Below are 26217 nucleotides of genomic sequence, written 5' to 3'. Positions count from 1 at the left end.
GGTTCTCCTGGCAAGTGTCTATGTAAGCCTCACACTATGACAGAAGTTAAAACAGAAGAGTTAAATTGTATTGGTTGAAACCGAAATTCATAAAAACGCTTATTCAAGTAAGAAATATCTCAAATAACAAACGAACAATAATTAAATGGTTCATTTCAAATAAATTAAAACAATAAACCTTACAAATGGCATGCTACATAACCATGGGAAGCGGACAACGACAACGAGCGAGGCCTGGTATTGTAATGCGCATGGGGGGATTAGAGGATTAGGATACGGGGTAGGGTTAGGGTTAGGGGTCGGGTTTGGGTTAGGGTTAGCCTTAACCCTTACCCTTACCATAACCCAGGGTTATCTCCTCTATACAAGGCCTCGCTCGTTGTCGTTGTCCACTTCCCCATAACAATACATCTTCAAAAGGCAAAGAACTACCATGATATAACAGCAAATAACTAGAACAGTTAACAGTGCATTACAGAAGTTGATCTTGGTGCTTCAGAATGGAAATCAATATGAGGCATATTCTGCAATATCAAGGTCATCTTCATTTCCAGAACAAGATGTGTTTGTGAAACACAATGTCCCCCTATATGACGTTTGACCTTGAAGGATGACCTTGACCTTGACCCTTCACCACTCAAAATGTGCAGCTCCATGAGATTCACATACATGTCAAATATAAAATTGCTAGCTTCAATATTGCAGAAGTTACATTACATGAGCAATTTTGACCCATATATTTGACCTAGAAGGATGACCTTGACCTTTCACCACTCAAAATGTGCAGCTCCATGCATGCAAATATCAAGTTGCTATCTTCAATATTGCAAAAGTATTCATAAAATAAGCGATTTGGGCCACATATATTTGACCTCTGACCTTGAAGGATGACCTTGACCTTTCACCACTCAGAATATGCAGCTCCATAAGTTACACATGCATGCCAAATATCAAGTTGCAATCTTCAATATTGCAAAAGTATTCATAAAATAAGCGATTTGGGCCACATATATTTGACCTCTGACCTTGAAGGATGACCTTGACCTTTCACCACTCAAAATGTGCAGCTCCGTAAGTTACACATGCATGCCAAATATCAAGTTGCTATCTTCAATATTGCAAAAGTATTCATAAAATAAGCGATTTGGGCCACATATATTTGACCTCTGACCTTGAAGGATGACCTTGACCTTTCACCACTCAGAATATGCAGCTCCATAAGTTACACATGCATGCCAAATATCAAGTTGCAATCTTCAATATTGCAAAAGTATTCATAAAATAAGCGATTTGGGCCACATATATTTGACCTCTGACCTTGAAGGATGACCTTGACCTTGACCTTTCACCACTCAAAATGTGCAGCTCCGTAAGTTACACATGCATGCCAAATATCAAGTTGCTATCTTCAATATTGCAAATGTATTCATAAAATAAGCGATTTGGGCCACATATATTTGACCTCTGACCTTGAAGGATGACCTTGACCTTGACCTTTCACCACTCAAAATGTGCAGCTCCATGAGATACACATGCATGCCAAATATCAAGTTGCTATCTTCAATATTGCAAAAGTATTCATAAAATGAGCGATTTTGGCCATATATTTGATCTCTGACCTTGAAGGATGACCTTGACCTTGACCTTTCACAACTCAAAATGTGCAGCTCCATGAGATACAGATGCATGCCAAATATCAAGTTACTATATTCAATATAGCAAAAGTTATTGCAAAATGTTTAAGTTGGCGCAAACAGACCAACAGACCAACCAACAGACAGGGCAAAAGCAATATGTCCCCCACTACTATAGTTGGGGACATAAAAACACTTACAAATGCAAAAAGAATATTACCATTACAAACAGATTGAACATTGGCTTGAAATTTAAAACAAAAATGTTTACTCAATCAAAACAATAAACTGATCTTCCACATAAAGAATAATTATTGTAACAACATTACTTCAAAATATGCTATAGGAAAGAAAACCAATATTCAAAGATTAGAAATTATTATTTCTGACAGGTGTAGAATTTTTGTGTGGCTTTGCTTAACCCATCAAATCAGAAAATACCCTACAATGCTTAAAAGATGCAGCAATCCTTCTTCACTTTCAAGTTTATCTTGCATGAATATCAACGATTTGTACAAAAATCTTGGCATTGAAAGGGAAGAAATCTGCTGTGATGGAGATGAAATCACAAACCTGAGCTTCTTCCTATTTATATTTACAATATGACCTGTTTGCTTCCACATTATATGAAACTTTTAAGCATCGAGACAAGTGTTTTCTTTCCACCATTTTGGTTATGGGGCCATGGCTCTTTGGATTGGAAAAAATCTTGTTGTTTTTTTTTCATTGGAAAAATTGACAATTCATGTTTTCTATTATATATACTAAGGTTTAACTTACCGTTTATAGCTGGATAGGGAGTTGCACTTAATGTGATTTATTGAACAAGAGGGCCTAAAAGGCCCAAAGTCGCTCACCTGAGATAACAAGATATTATTGGGACAAATTTTCTGACCAAGTTTCATGAAGATTGGAAAATAAATGTGGCCTCTAGAGTGTTAACAAGGTTTTACTATAGCCATATCAGGAAAAATGCCCCGCCCCCTGGCAGCCATGTTTTCTAGCAAAGTTTACCATTTTTTAAATAATTCAAGATATCATTGAGACAAATCTTCTGAGCAAATTTCATGAAGATTGGAAAATAAATGTGGCCTCTAGAGTGTTAACAAGGTTTTACTAAAGCCATATAAGGAAAAATGCCCCACCCCTGGCATGTTTTTCAACCAACTGGCATCATTTTCAAACTCGTCCAAGATATTATTGGGATAAATCTTCTGACCAAGTTTCATGAAGATCGGAAATTAAATGTGGCCTCTAGAGTGTTAACAAGGTTTTACTATAGCCATATATAGCCATATTAGAAAAAGTGCCCTGCCCCTTGGCAGTCATGTTTTTCAAGCAAACGTTACCATTTTCGAACTCATCGTAGATATCATTGAGACCAATCTTCTGACCAAATTTCATGAAGATTGGACTCTAGAGAGTTAACAAGGCAAATGTTGACGCTGCACAACGCACGACGGACAAAAAGCGATCACAAAAGCTCACCATGAGCACATTGTGCTCAGGTGAGCTAAAAAATATGATATTTTTTAAACCTTGAATTGAGAATTTTAAGGCTGCCATTTGGAAAAAATAATATACTTGTTTGTTTTGGGAATTGGGTTGATTTTCAGCCCCCAATTTGAACAAACAAGAGGGCCTAAAAGGCCCAAAGTCGCTCACCTGAGAAAACAAGATATTATTGGGAAAAATCTTCTGACCAAGTTTCATGAAGATCGGAAAATAAATGTGGCCTCTAGAGTGTTAACAAGGTTTTACTTATAGCCATATAAGGAAAAATGCCCCGCCCCCTGGCAGCCATGTTTTTCAACCAACGGCATCATTTTTGAACTCGTCCAAGATATTATCGGGATGAATCTTCTGACCAAGTTTCATGAAGATCTGACAGTAAATGTAGCCTTTAGAGTGTTAACAAGATTTTACTATAGCCATATTAGGAAAAATGCCCTGCCCCTTGGAAGCCATGTTTTTCAAGCAAACATAATTATTTTCAAACCCATCCAAGATATCATTGAGACCAATCTTCTGACCAAATTTCATGAAGATTGGACAATAAATGTGGCCTCTAGAGTGTTAACAAGGTTTTACTATAGCCATATATAGCCATATAAGGAAAAATGCCCCACCCCCTGGTGGCCATGTTTTTAAAGCAACCAATACCATTTTCGAACTCATCCAAGATATCATTGGGACAAATCTTCTGACCAAGTTTAATGATGATCAGAAAATAAATGTGACCTCTAGAGTGTTAACAAGGTTTTACTATAGCCATATAAGGAAAAATGCCCCGCCCCCGTGGAGGCCATGTTTTTCAACCAACCGGCATCATTTTTTAACTCGTCCAAGATATTATTGAGATGAATCTTCTGACCGAGTTTCATGAAGATCTGACTATAAATGTGGCCTCTAGAGTATTAACAAGATTTTACTATAGCTATATATAGCCATATAAGGAAAAATCCTTGGCAGCCATGTTTTTCAAGCAAACTTAACCATTTTCACACTCATCCAAGATATCAATAAGACAAATCTTCTGACAAAATTTCATGAAGATTGGACAATAAATGTGGCCTCTAGAGTGTTAACAAGGTTTTACTATCACCATATAAGGAAAAATGGCCCGCCACCCTGGCGGCCATTGTTTTCAACCAACCAGCATCATTTTCGAACTCGTCCAAGATATTATTGGGATGAATCTTCAGACCAAGTTCCATGAAGATTGGACAATAAATGTGGCCTCTAGAGTGTTAACAAGATTTTACTATAGCCATATAAGGAAAATTGCCCCGCCCCTTGGCAGCCATGTTTTTCAAGCAAACGTTACCATTTTTTAACTTATCCAAGATATCATTGGGACAAATCTTCTGAGCATGTTTCATGAAGATCAGAAAATAAATGTGGCCTCTAGAGTGTTAACAAGGTTTTACTATTGCCATATCAGGAAAAATGCCCCGCCCCCTGTCGGCCATGTTTTTTTCAACCAACCGGCATCATTTTTGAACTCGTCCAAGATATTATTTGAATGAATCTTCTGACCAAGTTTCATGAAGATCAGACAATAAATGGGCCTCTAGAGTGTTAACAAGATTTTACTATAGCCATATAAGGAAAAATGCCCCGCCCCTTGGGAGCCAATTTTTCAAGCAAACATAACCATTTTCGAACTCATCCAAGATATCATTGAGACCAATCTTCTGACCAAATTTCATGAAGATTGGACAATAAATGTGCCCTCTAGAGAGTTAACAAGGCAAATGTTGACGACGCACAATGCACAACGTACAACGGACAAAAGACGATCACAAAAGCTCTCCATGAGCACAACGTGCTCAGGTGAGCTAAAAACAACCAACTGAAGACACATTGACTGATTAGGTGACATTCTGTCATCAGACATGCATAGTTGTTTCCTGTTTATTTAGTTACCATGACAGGCTCCTGCGTTACCTTTTGTATGTTGATGCCAGTCAGTTTCTCCACAACCGAGGGCATCTTCTCCATGATGTCAAGGACCTCTCCCGTCAGCTTGGAGATACCAATGTCTCCCTTTCCACTCGACACCATCGTCACCTTCTTGGCATGGGACAATGGAGCAGAGATCTCAGCCGCAATCTGAAAAGCAATTTTACTGTTGTCAACAGTATGTCTGTCATATTAAGGAGGTCCATTAACCTACTCATACTTCTACCCAATAGTATTTCAGTTCATCAAGGCGATCAATTTACTTGCTCATACTTTTTTTTTTCAAAATCAGAAATCCGTTGAATTTACATGAAAAGCCACACAATTTTATGCCGACAAATGAATGCATTTCCATGCAATCTCAACTCAATTGCCCTCACTTATACTTTTGTCAGAGTCTCAAACAATCGTATCATACCTTTGGCAGAGTCGAAAGTATCATATCATACCTTTGGTAGAGTCTCAAGGATCGTATCATACCTTTGGCAGAGTCTCAAGGATCATATCATACCTTGGGCAGAGTCTCAAGGATCATATCATACCTTTGGCAGAGTCTCAAGGATCATATCATACCTTGGGCAGAGTCTCAAGGATCATATCATACCTTGGGCAGAGTCTCAAGGATCATATCATACCTTGGGCAGAGTCTCAAGGATCATATCATACCTTGGGCAGAGTCTCAAGGATCATATCATACCTTGGGCAGAGTCTCAAGGATCATATCATACCTTGGGCAGAGTCTCAAGGATCATATTGTACCTTGGGCAGAGTCTCAAGGATCATATCATACCTTGGGCAGAGTCTCAAGGATCATATCATACCTTGGGCAGAGTCTCAAGGATCATATCATACCTTTGGCAGAGTCTAAAGGATCATATCATACCTTGGGCAGAGTCTCAAGGATCATATCATACCTTTGGCAGAGTCTCAAGGATCATATCATACCTTTGGCAGAGTCTCAAGGATCATATCATACCTTGGGCAGAGTCTCAAGGATCATATCATACCTTGGGCAGAGTCTTAAAGATCATATCATACCTTTGGCAGAGTCTCAAGGATCATATTGTACCTTGGGCAGAGTCTCAAGGATCATATCATACCTTGGGCAGAGTCTCAAGGATCATATCATACCTTGGGCAGAGTCTCAAGGATCATATCATACCTTTGGCAGAGTCTAAAGGATCATATCATACCTTGGGCAGAGTCTCAAGGATCATATCATACCTTTGGCAGAGTCTCAAGGATCATATCATACCTTTGGCAGAGTCTCAAGGATTATATCATACCTTGGGCAGAGTCTCAAGGATCATATCATACCTTGGGCAGAGTCTTAAAGATCATATCATACCTTTGGCAGAGTCTCAAGGATCATATCATACCTTTGGCAGAGTCTCAAGGATCATATCATACCTTTGGCAGAGTCTTAAGGATTATATCATACCTTGGGCAGAGTCTCAAGGATCATATCATACCTTGGGCAGAGTCTTAAAGATCATATCATACCTTTGGCAGAGTCTCAAGGATCATATCATACCTTTGGCAGAGTCTCAAGGATCATATCATACCTTGGGCAGAGTCTCAAGGATCATATCATACCTTGGGCAGAGTCTCAAAGATCATATCATACCTTTGGCAGAGTCTCAAGGATCATATCATACCTTGGGCAGATCAAGGATCATATCATACCTTTGACAGAGTCTCAAGGATCATATCATACCATTGACAGAGTCTCAAGGATCGTATCATACCTTTGGCAGAGTCTCAAGGATCATATCATACCTTGGGCAGAGTCTCAAGGATCATATTGTACCTTGGGCAGAGTCTCAAGGATCATATCATACCTTGGGCAGAGTCTCAAGGATCGTATCATACCTTGGGCAGAGTCTCAAGGATTATATCATACCTTGGGCAGAGTCTCAAGGATCGTATCATACCTTGGGCAGAGTCTCAAGGATCATATCATACCTTGGGCAGATCAAGGATCATATCATACCTTGGGCAGAGTCTCAAGGATCGTATCATACCTTGGGCAGATCAAGGATCATATTGTACCTTGGGCAGAGTCTCAAGGATCATATCATACCTTAGGCAGAGTCTCAAGGATCGTATCATACCTTGGGCAGATCAAGGATCATATCATACCTTTGACAGAGTCTCAAGGATCATATCATACCATTGACAGAGTCTCAAGGATCGTATCATACCTTTGGCAGAGTCTCAAGGATCATATCATACCTTGGGCAGAGTCTCAAGGATCATATTGTACCTTGGGCAGAGTCTCAAGGATCATATTGTACCTTTGGCAGAGTCTCAAGGATCGTATCATACCTTGGGCAGAGTCTCAAGGATCATATCATACCATTGACAGAGTCTCAAGGATTGTATCATACCTTTGGCAGAGTCTCAAGGATCATATCATACCTTGGGCAGAGTCCCAAAGATCATATCATACCTTTGGCAGAGTCTCAAGGATCATATCATACCTTGGGCAGAGTCTCAAGGATCGTATCATACCTTGGGCAGAGTCTCAAGGATCATATCATACCTTGGGCAGATCAAGGATCATATCATACCTTGGGCAGAGTCTCAAGGATCGTATCATACCTTGGGCAGATCAAGGATCATATTGTACCTTGGGCAGAGTCTCAAGGATCATATCATACCTTAGGCAGAGTCTCAAGGATCGTATCATACCTTGGGCAGATCAAGGATCATATCATACCTTTGACAGAGTCTCAAAGATCATATCATACCATTGACAGAGTCTCAAGGATCGTATCATACCTTTGGCAGAGTCTCAAGGATCATATCATACCTTGGGCAGAGTCTCAAGGATCATATTGTACCTTGGGCAGAGTCTCAAGGATCATATCATACCTTGGGCAGAGTCTCAAGGATCATATCATACCTTGGGCAGAGTCTCAAGGATCATATCATACCTTGGGCAGAGTTTCAAGGATCATATCATACCTTGGGCAGAGTCTCAAGGATCATATCATACCTTGGGCAGAGTCTTAAAGATCATATCATACCTTGGGCAGAGTTTCAAGGATCATATCATACCTTGGGCAGAGTCTTAAAGATCATATCATACCTTGGGCAGAGTCTCAAGGATCGTATCATACCTTGGGCAGAGTCTCAAGGATCGTATGATACCTTGGGCAGAGTCTCAAGGATCATATCATACCTTTGGCAGAGTTTCAAGGATCATATCATACCTTTGGCAGAGTCTCAAGGATCATATCATACCTTTGGCAGAGTTTCAAGGATCATATCATACCTTGGGCAGAGTCTCAAGGATCATATCATACCTTGGGCAGAGTCTTAAAGATCATATCATACCTTGGGCAGAGTTTCAAGGATCATATCATACCTTGGGCAGAGTCTCAAGGATCATATCATACCTTGGGCAGAGTCTCAAGGATCATATGATACCTTTGGCAGAGTCTCAAGGATTGTATCATACCTTGGGCAGAGTCTCAAGGATCATATCATACCTTGGGCAGAGTCTCAAGGATTGTATCATACCTTGGGCAGAGTCTCAAGGATTATATCATACCTTGGGCAGAGTCTCAAGGATTGTATCATACCTTGGGCAGAGTCTCAAGGATCATATCATACCTTTGGCAGAGTCTAAAAGATCATATCATACCTTGGGCAGAGTCTCAAGGATCATATCATACCTTGGGCAGAGTCTCAAGGATTGTATCATACCTTGGGCAGAGTCTCAAGGATTATATCATACCTTGGGCAGATTCTTAAAGATCATATCATAACTTGGGCAGAGTCTCAAGGATCATATCATACCTTGGGCAGAGTCTCAAGGATCATATCATACCTTTGGCAGAGTCTCAAGGATCATATCATACCTTTGGCAGAGTCTCAAGGATCATATCATACCTTTGGCAGAGTCTTAAAGATCATATCATAACTTGGGCAGAGTCTTAAAGATCATATCATACCTTGGGCAGAGTCTCAAGGATCATATCATACCTTGGGCAGAGTCTCAAGGATCATATCATACCTTTGGCAGAGTCTCAAGGATCATATCATAACTTGGGCAGAGTCTCAAGGATCATATTGTACCTTTGGCAGAGTCTCGAGGATCATATCATAACTTGGGCAGAGTCTCAAGGATCATATCATACCTTTGGCAGAGTCTCAAGGATCATATCATACCTTTGGCAGAGTCTCAAGGATCATATCGATCATGGCTGCGTCCTGGTAGTCCTTCCATGCATCGGCCTTCTTGGCCATCTGTTCTGCCTCAGCCTTGGCACGTGCCTCGATAGCGAACGCCTCTGCCTCACCACGCACACGGATGGCCTCAGACTCAGCCTCTGCCTCCAGGATAACACGGTTCCTGAAAAATTATTATTATACGTTACACTCCTCATAGCAATAGCAAATGAGAAGATGTTTCAACAAAGTTTTATTATTTGTTTACCTCATTTATGCTGCAGATAAACCATAAACAAAAATGCATAGAAATTAAAAGAATACAAATTAATTTGAACTAAATAGAAAGCTAAATCTGGGCATTAATTAATGCAGAATTTATCTATGAATTTAACCACTCAAACAAAAGAACCCTACCTGTCAGCCTCAGCCAGTTTCTCCATTTTGAATTTTTCTGCCTCTGCTGGTTTGCGGACATTGGCCTCGAGTTCACGTTCACGTCGGATGATTTCCTGCTCCTGCAGCTGGATCTGCTGCGTCCTCTCAATGACCTTCACCTGCATCTCCTCCTCCTTGATCTTCTGACGGGTCTTAGCCCTCTATAAATAGAATGGGCGGGGCTTTGCAGTCTATATAAAGGATAGATCTGTCTTAGCAGACTAAAATTAATATGGGATGGGCTTAGCAGTCTATCAATAGAGACTTATATTAGAGTCTTTAAAAGAGTACACAAGAAGAGTAAAGTACAAAAAGATTTCCTGATTACCGTAACTACTGACGTTTTTGGACAGTACATTTTTGGACTCCCCAGTTTTTAGCCAAAATAATTATAATTCATGACTTGAAAATTTTGGTTATATTTTTTTCCCCGTACTTAATGACTCATAACTTTTGGACATTCTGTTTTACAATTCTATTTTAGTGGAACTCTGCCCTGTTGCGCTCATCTAATTACATTTTGATCACACATTTTTACAAGCGGATCAAGTTCATAAAACCTGGCAGACAAATAACCATTAGCCAATGAACCATTCCATTTCTATTATTGGGTAAATAATTATACCGGTTATAGACAATGCTTTCTTCAAACAGCTTAAAGTGAAACATGCAAAAGTAATTTATACGATAAGACATGGTATTTAAATAATTTTATTTGCATGTGCTATTATTTGTTGACACATTTTACGCTACTCTCTAAATATTTGAAAATCTTGGTGTTTTTTCCCTAAATTTTCGGACAACTGTATTATATGAATATTTTGTGTATCTAAATTTTCTGACAAGGAAGAAAATAAATATATTTAAGTGTTCGAAAACTTAAGAGTAATTATGGTATCACCCTTCTGTCAGTTGAAATTTATTTTCAAATCAACAATCTATATTCTTCTTAAAATCTCATGTTTTCCAGACTCTTAACAGATGTGTGCTTCATAGTCACCTACCTGTAGATCAGCTGCCAGGTCACTCTGAGCCTTTTTGGCTGACACTTCCTGGTCGTACGTGGCCTTTTTGAGCTCGAAATCTCGCTGAGCCTTGGCAATCTCGATATCGTTGGCGTAACGAGAAGCCATTCTCCTCTCCTCAGCCTCCGCTTCCTGGACAAGGGAGGTGAATGTTGAAGAGTTGGACAAGGGAGGTAAATGTGCAGAGTTGGAAAAAAGAAGTATATGTGTATAGCTGGACAAGGGAGGTGAATGTGTAGAGTTGGACAAGGGAGATAAGTGTGAAGAGTTGGACAAGGGAGGTGAATGTGTAGAGTTGGACAAGGGAGGAAAATGTGAAGAGTTGGACAAGGGAGGTGAATGTATAGAGTTGGACAAGGGAGGTAAATGTGTAGAGTTGGACAATGGAGGTGAATGTGTTGAGTTGGACAAGGGAGGTAAATATGTAGAGTTGGACAAGGGAGGTGAATGTGAAGAGTTGGACGAGGGAGGTAAATGTGTAGACTTGGACAATGGGGTAAATGTGTAGAGTTGGACAAGGGAGGCGAATGTGTAGAGTTGGACTAGGGAGGTAAATATGTAGAGTTGGACAAGGGAGGTTAATGTGAAGAGTTGGACAAGGGAGGTAAATGTGTAGAGTTGGACAATGGATGTAAATGTGTAGAGTTGAAAAGGGAGGTAAATGTGTAGAGTTGGACAAGGGACGTGAATGTGTAGAGTTGCTACTTTAGAGTTTCATATTCACAGATATTACTTTCAAGAGTATTAGTTCTCAATTTTATAATATGGGAAATAATATAGTGTCTCATTATTACTTACAAATACCAAATGTTATGTTCGGGTGTTCAGAACTTCAGAATTTGACAATTAGAGATGTTACTTTGTAGAATGGTTAATTAAAAATTTCTGAGCAAGGGATTTTACTTGTTGACTATTTAATTTCGTTAAAATTTCACAAGGAAGGGAAATAAAAACAGGGCAGGTAATTTTTTGTAAGGTTTCTTCAGAACTTAAGAAGATAAGATGTTACTTGTTGGAGCGTTTAGAATTTTTCAATAGAGGATTATAGAGGTTACCCGTATAAAAATGTATCAATTGAGGATAACGATAATGAAATTAAGTACTGTGAAACCATTTATTTTTTGACAGCATGAAATTTCGTCATTTTTCAAAATAATAATGGGCCTTTATTATTGTATGCCATTGACAAGTTCATAATTATGACCAAACCGTTAATGAGTGTTTGAAACAACGAAGTCACTTGCAAATTAATCAACACCTTTAAAAACAGAATACACACAATGGGTCATAAAGTTGTTAACAATTAGCACTAATCATTACTATTTTACCTACACAAAGTCAACGCATTCGATACAGCTGAACTGCATCCTCATTTTACAGCAATGCCACGTGTCAGTTAAGTGCACTGTGTAAGTTGCATCCCTTTGTGTCAAAACCGGATTTTAATGTCTCATGCCTACCTTAATTCAAACTTAATTTTGTTTAAACATTGGACATAATTATTTGTAAGGATCTTAAATTCGTCACTTAACAGACGAAAATTAATGCCTGACAAATAATGTTTTCACAGTATTTTAGCAATCAAAACTTATAAGGCTGGCTGACCGGTACCAGTATTAACATATATGAACTATTCTAAGATAAAATATTATCTAAATAGAGGTCAACTGCCTGACACAAATCTTTTAACAATTACATGCTCCCATATTATAATGCCAAAGCCTCCAAATCATCACAAAATGTGTATGCTTTCATTGTTATATTGAAGACATGTTGTGTTCAAAGAAAAGAATACAAATGTAGTTAATAATTAACTATTAAATACCAGTAAACCTAGATAAAACAAAATAATACATACAATTTATATGTTCATGGGTGAAAGTTGAAAAAACCCAAAATACTGAAAAAAAAATCTGGGGGCCTGGGGGCCGATAGGGCCCCCGGTGGGGTCCAGGGCAAGGCCCTGGCCAGGGGTCCAGGGGGCCGGAGGCCCCCGGAAGCTCCTGCATTTTAGCTTATTTAAAACGAAGAAATCACTTCTCCTGAGCTTAAAGACACCTGTATTTTTAAGTTATTCAAAACAGAAAAAAACAGTTTGGGTAGAAAATATCTTTAAAATTTCATGTAGATTAACATTGATGAACATATTACAGTAATACATTTTCTTTCTTGTATTTTTATGTAATTAGTTTGAATATCTTATCTAGATATTTTTTAAAGAAATTACTGAAGCACTTAATTTGTCTTCTATCAAAAGATTAAACTTTGAAATTAAAATGAAGCATTTTGTGTAGTGTCTTTTGATCAGATAAATTTTGTAATAAAATAGCTTCTTAATTCTCTTAAACCATGCATTAAAAATCACATTATTTTCACTTGTTAAAACATTATTTCATGATACACCAGAAGTTCAGAACTATATCTTCTTTATTCTTTTCCACTTCCTTCCTGTTCCATCGCTACTTGTGTCCGGTTTCCTCTTAATCCCTGAATGTCTGTTCTTCAACCTTACTAACTTTGCAATTTTTTTGGCACGTTCAAGTTTCAACAGCTGAACTGAAGAGTCCAAAACTGCATCTTCTCTTTTCTTCTTTTCCTCTTTCATTTCCTTCAGATATTTCTGATAACTGGAGTAAGCAGAAATACAGGCCTTTTTCATATTTGGTGTGACTTTAAGGTCTGTACTTTTCACATTTTTTTTCCTAAGAGCGGTCTTCACAATTGCTACGGCTTCATAATTGACAACTGTCATCTTTGTCCGGTCTTTTTCAATAATGTCGTTAACAAAACAATAGTGCCCATCACACAAACATGATGTAAAATAATTATTTTTATGTAGATTTGGGTAGTTTTGGGGTAGATTTGGGAAGATTTTGGTAGATTTGGGTAATTCGTGCCGCCGTTATCCAGACCTTCGCCACCGATCATTCGAATTTCGATACGGGTGGGAAAAAAACACAAATAAGAGATATTAAAAATATTCACCTGATTTGATTTCCACGTCCGGTAATTTTTCAAATGCGTTACATCCTCAGCGTGAGACTTGAACGCCTTCTTCCCATTAGATTTGTAGTTTATCGTTTTGAAACAAATTTCACAATAGGCGCTACCCGGAGTGTTTGGTTTTTTCAGCCAATCTCCCCATTTCTCACCAAGAGAGCCTCTTTCGTTGAGCCATTCCCATCGCCACTTGTTCTTAACACCACTTTCAAGTTCTTTGGTGTTATACCCCGGAGGTAAATACATAATTTTATCGGTTGTTTGGGTTTCGGAAAAAAGTTACTTCAACTTGTCCGCCATATGCTTTTGAGAGATTTATTTTCGTAACGTTGATTTTAATTGGTTGACCGATTAACGTAAACCAATCAAAACGCGTGTTTGGAAACCGAGTCAGATTCCGATTTACTTCGAGTTATTCCGTGTTGTAAACCATTTCGTAGACATCGGAGACAAAGGAATCGTAAATTATCGGCAGATTTTGCCAGACTATTCTAATGAGGTGACGTCATGCTGTCTTCTGCACGGCGAAGGATCATTTGGCTCGTATCCGTACCAGATTCCTTTTGCAGGAGACATTTTATTTCGACTTGTAGCCGTTAAACTTCGGGTCCGATTAAAATCAAAGGTAGGGGTTACCCCCCCCCCCCCCCCCCAAAAAATATCTCCTCGGATCTGGACGATTTGGAAAAACGACCTGACTGAAGATCGAATTTACGGAAATCCGTAATAATACGGAAAACTTTCACCGTTTGACTTTGAAAAACTTTACAGTCAGTTGGTTGGAAAATCTATTAAGATTAAAAGCTGACATAGGTTAAAATATGTCTGGTATTATTAATTTATTTCAGGAGGGGCTGGAGGCTTTTAAATGTGAACTCTGAAACTGATTTGGCATTTGTCAATTTATGCAAAATACATTGAAATGAAAGAAAGATGTGTGTTGATTGAGTGAAATTATGGGTTAAGTTATTTTTGCATTAAATTGATAATTGTTAGTACACTTCAGCTCTTGGTTATCTTCTGTGAATTATTCCATTCCTACATGACATACATGACCAAGTATATTCTTTTATTTTAAAAAAAAGCATGTTGATTCTATATTACATACTTGCAATTTTGTCCAAATAGGCATTCTTAATAAAGATATCATACTAAGAAGAAGCATGCAAACAAACACAGACACACAGGTTGCTCATGAACAACCAGACAATAAGATTTCAAACTTATTTGTTGAATTCTATGCACTACAAAGAAGATCGAGAAATATACATTTCGACATATTTGTGTCAAAGATCACATTAACAATAAATAAATGTGAAGGCCATGATGAAAAATTGTTGAAGACTTGACCTGGTCATAAAGTGTTTGACCCCACTCTACCCAGAGTAAAACATGGCCTTCCTATACTCAAGATACACATTCTGACCAAGTTTCATTGAGTCATAAAATGTATTTTTAACATTTGACCTGGCGATCTTAACTAAGGATGCACCTGACACAAATTGTCTAGTTATTGCCTAGATAAACATTCTATCCAAGTTTCAACTAGCTCGAGTCATAAATGTTGCCCCTAGAGTGGTGAGATTTGAGTTGACCTCATGACCCTGTTTTTTGTATAAACATGACCCATATTTCACTGTGCTTAGCAACATTGATATTGTCCAACATTGATATTGTCCTCAGGGGAGATTAGAAACAAAAATCTGTCACACATCCCCTTAAAGATGTTATATTAAGCTAGGCAAATTCCTTATAACTAATGATAACAAAGCATGCAATCGTGTTTATATGTAACAAAGTATGAACATGCCTATTAATGACTTTTCCATAATCATTATTTACTTGCTAATTACATTATATAGTTACAAATATTAAAATTAACTGATAACATTTTTAAAAGGGCCATTTTAATCTTATTTAAACCCTGAATACACAATTATCATAATTGCATTATAGAAAAGCACGAGTTGATTACTTGGGTCAGATATTGTCTGCAATGCAGTTATATTCTTCAATAAAAAAACCTCTATGTCGCTTGAACAACTCAGACGTAAAAAAAGCATACAACAGGCAAATGTCCAAAGCAGTTTACAAAACAATACTTATTTGGTAACTTCTGTCTTATGCATAAGTTCTTAATAGAACATATATAATGGTACCAACAATTAAAGTTAGCATTGAAATAAACTAAGGGAAAACAAATCCAGAAGGAAGCACAACGTACAGCCACTTTCCTTACAATACATTCAGGGTACCTTAATTCCAGCATCTTTTTGGGCTTCGGCCTCGCCAATTTTGGCATCTCTCTGCACCTGGGCTGTTCTAGCCATTCCCAGGGATTTTAGATAACCCTGAGCAAGATACATACACGCTATTAAAGCATAGTTATAATCAACATGTATGAGTGGGGGTTAGTTTCTGCAGCTCTTGCCCTTCGAATCACTGCCTATCAACTGTTTGGAATTTGTTAACACTTGTTCGTGCTGATTGCAAAGCTTATCTTTGTGTTGATTTATTTGCACCATAGTTGTTTTACTGTTTTCCTTGACATTCCAATGTCATATGTCATGGTCTAACAGTGAAAAAAAAATAGGTTTCAATATGATGACAAAATACTTACAATTTTGAAGCATGTGATGACAAAATAGGCAAATAAATGACCACAGATAAATTATTACATTTTTGGTGAATAAGGTACTTAACCAAATATTTGTTCCACAATTCAAAGTAATAAATTAGCAGAAAGGGGTAACACAAACTCCCAACTGTGATAGGCCAGTGATTCTCCATAAGCCAGTCCACGCCTACATCTCTTGTCAGCCAGCCTACAAAGAAATGATTGGCAGAATGAAATAGCCAATCAGACGTCACCTTGATACCGGAATCTTTCCTGGCCTCTGCTTCTCCAATCTTAGCATCCCGCTGCACCTCGGAAGTTCTTTTCATGCCCAAGGCTTTCAAATAGCCCTAGAAACATGCATGAAGAGATTTTGCATAAATTTCATGAATGGCATTTTGCTAAGATTGGGGTTTAACCTTTTGCATGCTTGGAAATTTGTCGCCTGCTAAAATGTTGTCTGCTGAATTTCTAAAATTAGCAGTTTCTTCGATTTTTTTAAAGAATACTATCACAAAAGCAAACAGTCTGGATCCTAATGAGACACCACGTTTTGTGGTGTCTCATCTGGATCCAAACTGTTTGCAAAGGCCTTCAAAATTCGGTTCCAGCACTGAAAGAGTTAAAGAATTGTGTCTTCAGAAAATTACTACACCACTTACAAACATTTTGTGATCCGATTTTAATTTTTGTTACATGGGTAATTCTAGCTGAATGATAAAAGTTGATTTACAATTCTTTGTCTGTTTGTTCACGGAATTTGTCAACATTTGCAGTAATTGCCAATGGCTATTGAGATCTCATATTTGCTACTTAAATGTCTGATAACTATTTTAAAATAAAGCAGATTTTCATACATTCTGAGGTAACTTCAGAAATACATGTAACATGCATTTTGTCAAGTAGTTCCTATATCCCAGCACCAACCTTGTTTGCAGCCCATTTTTAAATTTGAACACTTGCCCCAATAGCATGGAAAGTCATTCTATATATTTACAGTGTGGAGCATGGCATTGCCATGATAGCAGATTTTCACATTTAAATGCAACATTAACTTTAATTTAACAAGGGCTGTTTGTAAAACATGCATGCCCCCCATATGGGCTGTCCGTTGTACTGGCAGCCATTGTGTGAATACGACTTTTGTCACTGTGACCATGACCTTTGACCAAGTGACCTGAAAATCAATAGGGGTCATCTGCAAGTCACGATCAATGTACCTATGAAGTGTTATGATCCTAGGCAAAAGCGTTCTTGAGTTATCATCCGAAAATCATTTTACTATTTCGGGTCACCGTGACCTTGACCTTTGACCTTGTGACCTCAAAATCAATAGGGGTCATCTGCGAGTCATGATCAATCTACCTATGAAGTTTCATGATCCTAGGCATATGCCTTCTTGAGTTATCATCCGAAAATCATTTTACTATTTCGGGTCACCGTGACCTTGACCTTTGACCTAGTGACCTGAAAATCTATAGGGGTCATCTACGAGTCATGATCAATCTACCTATAAAGTTTCATGATTGTAGGCATATGCGTTCTTAAATTATCATCCGAAAATCATTTTACTATTTCGGGTCACCGTGACCTTGACCTTTGACCTAGTGACCTCAAAATCAATAGGGGTCATCTGCGAGTCATGATCAATCTACCCATGAAGTTTTATGATCCTAGGCGAATGCGTTCTTGAGTTATCATCCGGAAACCATTTTACTATTTCGGGTCACCGTGACCTTGACCTTTGACCTAGTGACCTCAAAATCAATAGCTGTCATCTGCAAGTCATGATCAATGTACCTATGAAGTTTCATGATCCTAGGCCCAAGCGTTCTTGAGTTATAGTCTGACAACCACCTGGTGGTCGGACCAACCGACCTACCGACCGACATGAGCAAAGCAATATACCCCCTCTTCTTCGAAGGGGGGCATGCTATATCTGAATGTAAGGTACCTACCTCAATGCATAAACACATTATTAAGCTGAAACCGTTTTTCTATTTGTAGTAACAGTTACCATGACCCAATATGCCCCAAATACAATCCCACACTAGCTGTCAATGCAAGCTTGCTATATTCAAAGTTTCATCAAGATTGGTAAATGCAAACTTAAGAATTGACCGGAAACCACCAGTTTGGCATCAAGAAACCATCCTAAGCCAAGATCTGACTAGTTGTTGTTTTTTAAAAAGCTTTCTAAACAAGGGCTGTTTGTAAAACATGCATGCCCCCCATATGGGCTCTCCATTGTAGTGAGAGCCATTGTGTGAAGATGTTTTTTGTCACTGTGACCTTGACCTTTGACCTAGTGACCTGAAAATCAATAGGGGTCATCTGCCAGTCATGATCAATGTACCTATGAAGTTTCATGATCTTAGCCATAAGCATTCTTGAGTTATCATCCGAACACCATTTTACTATTTCGGGTCACCGTGACCTTGACCATTGACCTAGTGACCTGAAAATCTATAGGGGTCATCTGCGAGTCATGATCATTCTACCTATCAAGTTTCATGATCCTAGGAATAAGCGTTCTTCAGTTATCAACCGGAAACCATTTTACTATTTCGGGTCATCGTGACCTTGACCTTTGACCTAGTGACCTGAAAATCAATAGGTGTCATCTGCGAGTCATGATCAATCTACCTATCAAGTTTCATGATCCTAGGCCTAAGCGTTCTTGAGTTATCATCCGGAAACCATTTTACTATTTCGGGTCACTGTGACCTTGACCTTTGACCTAGTGACCCCAAATCAATAGGGGTCATCTGCGAGTCCTGATCAATCTACCTATCAAGTTTCATGATCCTAGGCCTAAGCGTTCTTGAGTTATCATCCGGAAACCATTTTACTATTTCAGGTCACTGTGACCTTGACCTTTGACCTCGTGACCTGAAAATCAATAGGGGTCATCTGCCAGTCATGATCAATCTACCTATCAAGTTTCATGATCCTAGGCCTAAGCGTTCTTGAGTTATCATCCGTTAACCATTTTACTATTTCGGGTCACCGTGACCTTGACCTAGTGACCTCAAAATCAATAGGGGTCATCTGCGAGTCATGATCAATGTACCTTTGAAGTTTCATGATCCTAGGCCTAAGCGTTCTAGAGTTATCGTCTGACAACCACCTGGTGGACGGACCGACCGACCGACAGACCCACATGAGCAAAGCAATATACCCCCTCTTCTTCGAAGGGGGGCATAATTAGTAATTATCAGCAAAAATGTGCAGTACTCATGGACCCATAGTTTAAAATGTGTACATCAACGTTCAAGTATTTTTTTAGAGGAACGTTCACACCAAGTAAGGTTATTTTTTACCCAGTTGGTTGAATCTGATTTAGTTGACTGGTTAAGCAACAAACCCCAAAAAAAACTTTAAGTTTTCTTCATGAACGAAACATACCATAACATTCTGGTATGTTGAATACTTTAACAAAGCCATATAATTATTACAGATACCTACCCCGTTTTGCTAATTAATCACTACATGAAAACCATGTTGTTGATAAGATTGCTGCATATTTCATCAATTTAAAAGTAAAATGGCTTTTCAATATAAGCTGCTCCTATCAGTAAACAGGTGAATCACACTTAGTTATATGGGAAATCTCAGAACTAGTGAGCCTCATGCTAAGAAAACTGGGCTTAATGAATGTGCTTAAAGAGTCTTCCAAGATTAGCCTGTGCAGTCCGCACATGCTTATCAATGACGACACTTTCGCTTTTCTGGATTATTTGTTTAAAGATAGTCTCTTTTAAATAAAAATCCCGTGAAGGCCGAAAGTGTAATCCCTTATTAGCCTTTGCAGACTGCACAGGCTAATTTGGGAAGACACATTAGGCACATGCATTAAGCCCAGTTTTACCTGAACAAGGCTCATGTATATAACATGCCTTTACAACGTCAACAGCCATTCTCAAACATGTTGAACAAACCAAACCTATCAAAAGCTACAGACAACGAATAATTGTGGTACATTTAGTGTGTACATAAAAAACAAGCATGGACAATCTCAAATATATTTATAAAATGATTAAATACAGAAATGAAAATACGTAATACATAACTTATGTTTTATTTGAAGTGAGATATATCAAAACTGGCTTTATCTGAATTAAAAATAAATAAATATAATATTCTTCAATTTATCTTTTCAATTATGACGATAAATATATCATTAAAAGCGAAATATTCTAACATTTAAAACAATGATTGTATTATTACCTATTGTCTCTAAATCGTTCAATAATAAAGACAAACTGGAACTAAAATTAGGCGTTCAAATCAAGAAAATAAAAATAAAATATATAAAAAAAATTATTGCTATTTTTAATCTAAGTGAGCATGGTAAATGACGGGGCAATACAACCAAATTACAAACCAATAATGCAGGTAAACAATCTACTCAGATACTTAACTTATCTGGTCCAAGTCGAATTGACTATATATAAATCAGACAAACAAAACAATATACAAACAAGGGACAAAATTGTCACAAAACCAGGTTTTCATTGTGAAAAAAAAATCTGATAAAGGGAGAAAACTCAAACTGAACTTTTGAAATGACCAAAAAAAATTAACCCCCTTTGTAATTTTTTTTTTTTTAAATCTATTTTTAGTCATGGCGACCTTGACATTGGAGATATTGACGTGATTCTTTCGTGAGACACACCGTCCCATGATGGTGAACAAATGTGCCAAATGATTTTAAAATCTCACAATGAATGACATAGTTATGGCCAGGACAAGCTCATTTATGGCCATTTTTGACCTTTGAACTCAAAGTGTAACCTTGACCTTGGAGATATCGACGTAATTATTTCGCGCGACACACCGTCCAATGATGGTGAACAAATGTGCCAAATGATTTTAAAATCTGACGATGAACGACATAGTTATGGCTCGGACAAGCTCATTTATGGCCATTTTTGACCTTTGAACTCAAAGTGTGACCTTGACCTTGGAGATATCGACGTAATTATTTCGCGCGACACACCGTCCAATGATGGTGAACAAATGTGCCAAATGATTTTAAAATCTGACAATGAACGACATAGTTATGGCCCGGACAAGCTTATTCCGCCAGCCCGCCAGCCAGCCAGCCAGCCAGCCCGCCAGCCAGCCCGCATTCGCCAATCTAATAACCAGTTTTTTCCTTCGTAAAACCTGGTTAAATATCTTTTTGAACTTTTTGGCAAACACCAGTATGTGAAAACATGTAATGTGTAAATAAGTGGTTTTTTTATCATGATAATTCCAGTACAAAATAAAGCATATCATTTAATTCAAGTTTTATTTTAAACTATAGGACAGGTTTGGTTTGTTCAAGTAAGAGTATGTTTTATCCTGTAAACAAAATGTTTAACATAATTATACAATAAAACTCTCTAAAACAAGTTAATTATAATTTTAAAAGCTGCTTAGGCAATAGGCATATTAGATGTACATGTCCCTCTGATATGCAAACATGTTGAACCTGTGCAGTCAGCACATGCTAATCAGGGACACCACTTTCCACTTTCATGGAATTTTTTGTTTGAAGAAAGTCTCTTTAAAACAACAATCCAGTCTATTCAGAGAGTGTCCTGCTTGATAAGCCTGTGCAGATTGCCCAGACTAATCTGGGACAACACTTTTCCCACATGCATTAAGTCCCGTTTTCCCAGAGCCTGACTCACTTGTATTTTTGGACAGACTGCCATGTCAATACATGTATACACAGACTGCCATGTCAATACATGTATACACAGACTGCCATGTCAATACATGTATACACAGACTGCCATGTCGATACATGTATACACAGACTGCCATGTCGATACATGTATACACTGAACAGACTGCCATGTCAATACATGTATACACAGACTGCCATGTCGATACATGTATACACAGACTGCCATGTCGATACATGTATACACTGGACAGACTGCCATGTCAATACATGTATACTCAGACTGCCATGTCGATACATGTATACACAGACTGCCATGTCAATACATGTATACACAGACTGCCATGTCAATACATGTATACAAAGACTGCCAAGTCAATACATGTATACACAGACTGCCATGTCAATACATGTATACGCAGACTGCCATGTCAATACATGTATACACAGACTGCCATGTCAATACATGTATACACAGACTGCCATGTTGATACGTGTATACACAGACTGCCATGCCAATACGTGTATACACATACTGCCATGTCAATACATGTATACACATACTGCCATGTCAATACATGTATACACATACTGCCATGTCAATACATGTATACACAGACTGCCATGTCGATACGTGTATACACAGACTGCCATGTCGATACATGTATACACAGACTGCCATGTCAATACATGTATACACATACTGCCATGTCGATACATGTATACACAGACTGCCATGTCAATACATGTAAACACAGACTGCCATGTCAATACATGTATACACAGACTGCCATGTCAATACATGTATACACATACTGCCATGTCAAAACATGTATACACTGGACAGACTGCCATGTCCATACATGTATACACTGGACAGACTGCCATGTCAATACATGTATACACTGGACAGACTGCCATGTCAATACATGTATACACTGGACAGACTGCCATGTCAATACATGTATACACAGACTGCCATGTCAATACATGTATACACAGACTACCATGTCAAAACATGTATACACAGACTGCCATGTCAATACATGTATACAGACTGCCATGTCAATACATGTATACACTGGACAGACTGCCATGTCAATACATGTATACACTGGACAGACTGCCATGTCAATACATGTATACACAGACTGCCATGTCAATACATGTATACACAGACTGCCATGTCAATACATGTATACACACATATTTTGGCTAAACAAAAGGCGCTGTCTATTCTGTTTTTTTGTTGTCATTTTGAAATGAGCATGTAGGAATTTTAAAGATTTAGTTAAATGGTAAGTAATGCTTTAGCAACAGCATGGGAAGAGTTTGAACTCTGCATAGCAGACCCTGGCTACATAAATATATTGTTTGGTTAACACAAAACTATAATAAAGCGTTTAATTGCTATCCCCCCGCCAAATACATTTTGTTTATGGATTGGTGCAAATCCCTTTATATACGGTATAATCATAAAAAATAATTAAGTGTAGGGTAATTGTTTTTATGAATTTCAATTCTCCAAATTGATATATATACACCCATGAAGTTTCATGTTGAAATCTTGTCGCATATCTGAGATACAGCATTGAAAAGTTACATCATACAAAAACAAAAAAGGGCAATAACTCTTAGTTAAGAAAGTGCAGGGTTGTGGTTCTTGTTCATGGCACTTCTTCCCATGAAGTTTCATGTTGAATGTTGTATCATATCTGAAATATATCCCTGAAAAGTTCCATCATACAATCGGACGACAAAGCAAATTGTATATTCCTCCGCCTTAGGCAGGGGATAATACTGGTTGCACATGTCTGCACTCATATTTTCCTTTAATTGTATCAGAAAAAATAAACTGTCATCCCATCAAAAGTCTTTAAAACCACTCAGTTGTCAATGGAACTTAGACCAGATTTTTTTTCCCTGATATAAAACCTTTTCCCTAAAATAAAAAACAAAACAATTGTATTCAAAAGCTTTTTTTTTATCTTTCAGAACTTGTATTTTAAATCTCCAATGTGAGCTACATGTATGCAAGACCCATTGCCAGAGCAGAGAAAGAAAATAAGCATCACTCTGGGAAAACGGGGCTTAATGCATGTGCGAAAAATGGCGTCCCAAATTCAGGGCTGACCATTTCTGCTGAAGTGGTATTTTTTGTTTAAAAGAAGTGCCTTCTCAGCTTAAACAGGAAGTGTTGTCCCTGATCAGCCTGTGAGGACTGCACAGTCTAATCTGAGACAACAGTTTACACACACGCATTAAGTATGGTTATCCCAGAATGAGGCTAAAGTGAAGCCCCGTGAGTACCTCCTCGTCCCGGATGTCCTTCAGGGTGTAGCTGACCACACAGATGCCCATGTTGACCAGGTCAGAGGACGCCACGTCAAACACATGCTTGGAGAACTTCTTACGGTCCTTGTAGATTTCCTGCAACGAGAATATTTATCACATATTAACACTTCAATGCTCAGATACGCATTTCGACCTGTTTGTAGCTCATCAGAAAATCAAATCAAGACTTTTCTTAATAGATTCAAGTTTTATAGGATTAATTTCACACTCTATTATGCTGATGAGCAGGAAATAGTGTAAAACCTGAAAAGCCTGCGAGTAACTTTGGTTATTGTTTGTCCCACTAAAGGCACACACATCTGGGTCACACTGGCTTTAGTTAAACAACAACACATCAATCTCTAGTAAGTCTTTTGAAAGCTCCCATACAAAACAAGACTATTGTCAAGCAATATAAGTCCCCTACCGGCTCCACCATTGTCAGAAATTCCAACATTTTCAGATTTAAAAATATATATATTTGTTGCCATAGCAACCATAAATTTTGACGTAGGAACAAAATGACGTGCATAATGTCCATATTGCCATCTATCCATGTTCCAAGTTTCGTGAAAAAATATTAAGAACTTTTAAAGTTATCGCAGGATCCAGAAAACCACCATTTTAGCAGTATTTCTAGTCTATTTGTTGCCATAGCAACCAGAATTTTAGACGTAGGAACACAATGAAATGACGTGCATAATGTCCATATTGCTATCTATCCATGTTCCAAGTTTCATGAAAAAATATTTAGAACTTTTAAAGTTATCGCAGGATCCAGAAAAGTGTGACAGATTCACAGACTCACAGACGCACAGAGCAAAAACCATAAGTCCCCTCCAGTGAAACCTGTAGGGGACTAATAAGCTGATATAGCATGTTCATGATTTGACTGGTTGTTAGCAGTATCAAAACAACACTCAAATAAGGGCTTGTGAAATTTCAAGCTGAATAAAATGATCAGAAAACAAGCAAATTCGTTTAATTGATATCCCCCGCCAAAATACTTCTGGACGCAAATATTTCTGGATGGATGGACAACGCAAACATCATCCTTTTATCCATTTATATACTCATACCAAGTTTCAATGAAATCCGTCAAAGCACTTCCAAGATATGGCTCCGGACACACAAAAAAAAGCATTTTTTCAATATACATGTACAAAGGGCCATAACTCCGTTATTATCCAATGGTGTACAAGCATGGGGTGCATCATCCTCTTATCCATATATAAACTCATACCAAGTTTCAATGAAATCCGCCAAAGCGCTTCCAAGATATGGCTCCAGACACAAAAAAGCATTTTTTCAAGATACAAAGGGCCATAACTCCGTTATAAACAGATGGTGTACAATGCCATTTGGCGTGCATCATCCTCTTATCCATATATATACTGATACCAAGTTTCAATCAAATCCGCCAAAGCTTCTAAGATATGGCTCCGGACACAAAAGTGCCGGACGGACGGAAAGACGGACGGACGGAAGGATGGAAAACGCCAAAACAATATCCCTCCGCCTATTGCAGGGGATAAATAAAGCCTCATGCCACGTTGATGACCAGAATATAAAGCCTCATATCCACATTGAATTAGAAGTTAAGTCTCAAGAGTGCAGCTGCCCTAAACAAGAGGGCCATGATGGCCCTGAATCGCTCACCTTACTCATTAAGATCAGATGAAAACTATGACCTCTATTGTCTACACAATGTTTTTCTATGATTTGACCTAGTGACCTAGTTCCTGACTCTAGATGACCCAAATACAATCCCAATCCAGATTTCATCAAGATAAACATTCTGACCACAGTTCATAAATATTGGATGAAAACTGTGACCTCTATTGT

The 26217-nt window shown here is 38.1% G+C and overlaps 1 protein-coding gene across 4 annotated transcripts in view; it reads right to left on the bottom strand.

Moving 5' to 3' along the window:
• The window catches only part of LOC127837435 (flotillin-1-like), a 46826-nt gene that overhangs the window by 3848 nt on the left and 16761 nt on the right, over window positions 1-26217 (bottom strand). For 2 of the 4 annotated variants that reach the window (XM_052364557.1, XM_052364556.1), the window contains exons 5-11: window positions 24349-24468; window positions 15997-16092; window positions 10721-10873; window positions 9696-9877; window positions 9279-9462; window positions 5085-5249; window positions 477-524 (exon numbers count right to left, since the gene is read on the bottom strand). In XM_052364557.1, coding sequence (XP_052220517.1) covers window positions 477-524; window positions 5085-5249; window positions 9279-9462; window positions 9696-9877; window positions 10721-10873; window positions 15997-16092; window positions 24349-24468 — 948 coding nt within the window. Of the gene's footprint in view, window positions 1-339; window positions 412-476; window positions 525-5084; window positions 5250-9278; window positions 9463-9695; window positions 9878-10720; window positions 10874-15996; window positions 16093-24348; window positions 24469-26217 lie in introns of those variants that run through there. The other 2 variants (XM_052364558.1, XM_052364559.1) reach the window with 2 other exon arrangements.

Source organism: Dreissena polymorpha, chromosome 7 (genome assembly GCF_020536995.1).
Source record: "Dreissena polymorpha isolate Duluth1 chromosome 7, UMN_Dpol_1.0, whole genome shotgun sequence".
Classification (NCBI taxonomy): domain Eukaryota; kingdom Metazoa; phylum Mollusca; class Bivalvia; order Myida; family Dreissenidae; genus Dreissena; species Dreissena polymorpha.
This window is presented reverse-complemented; position numbering and strand designations above follow the sequence as displayed.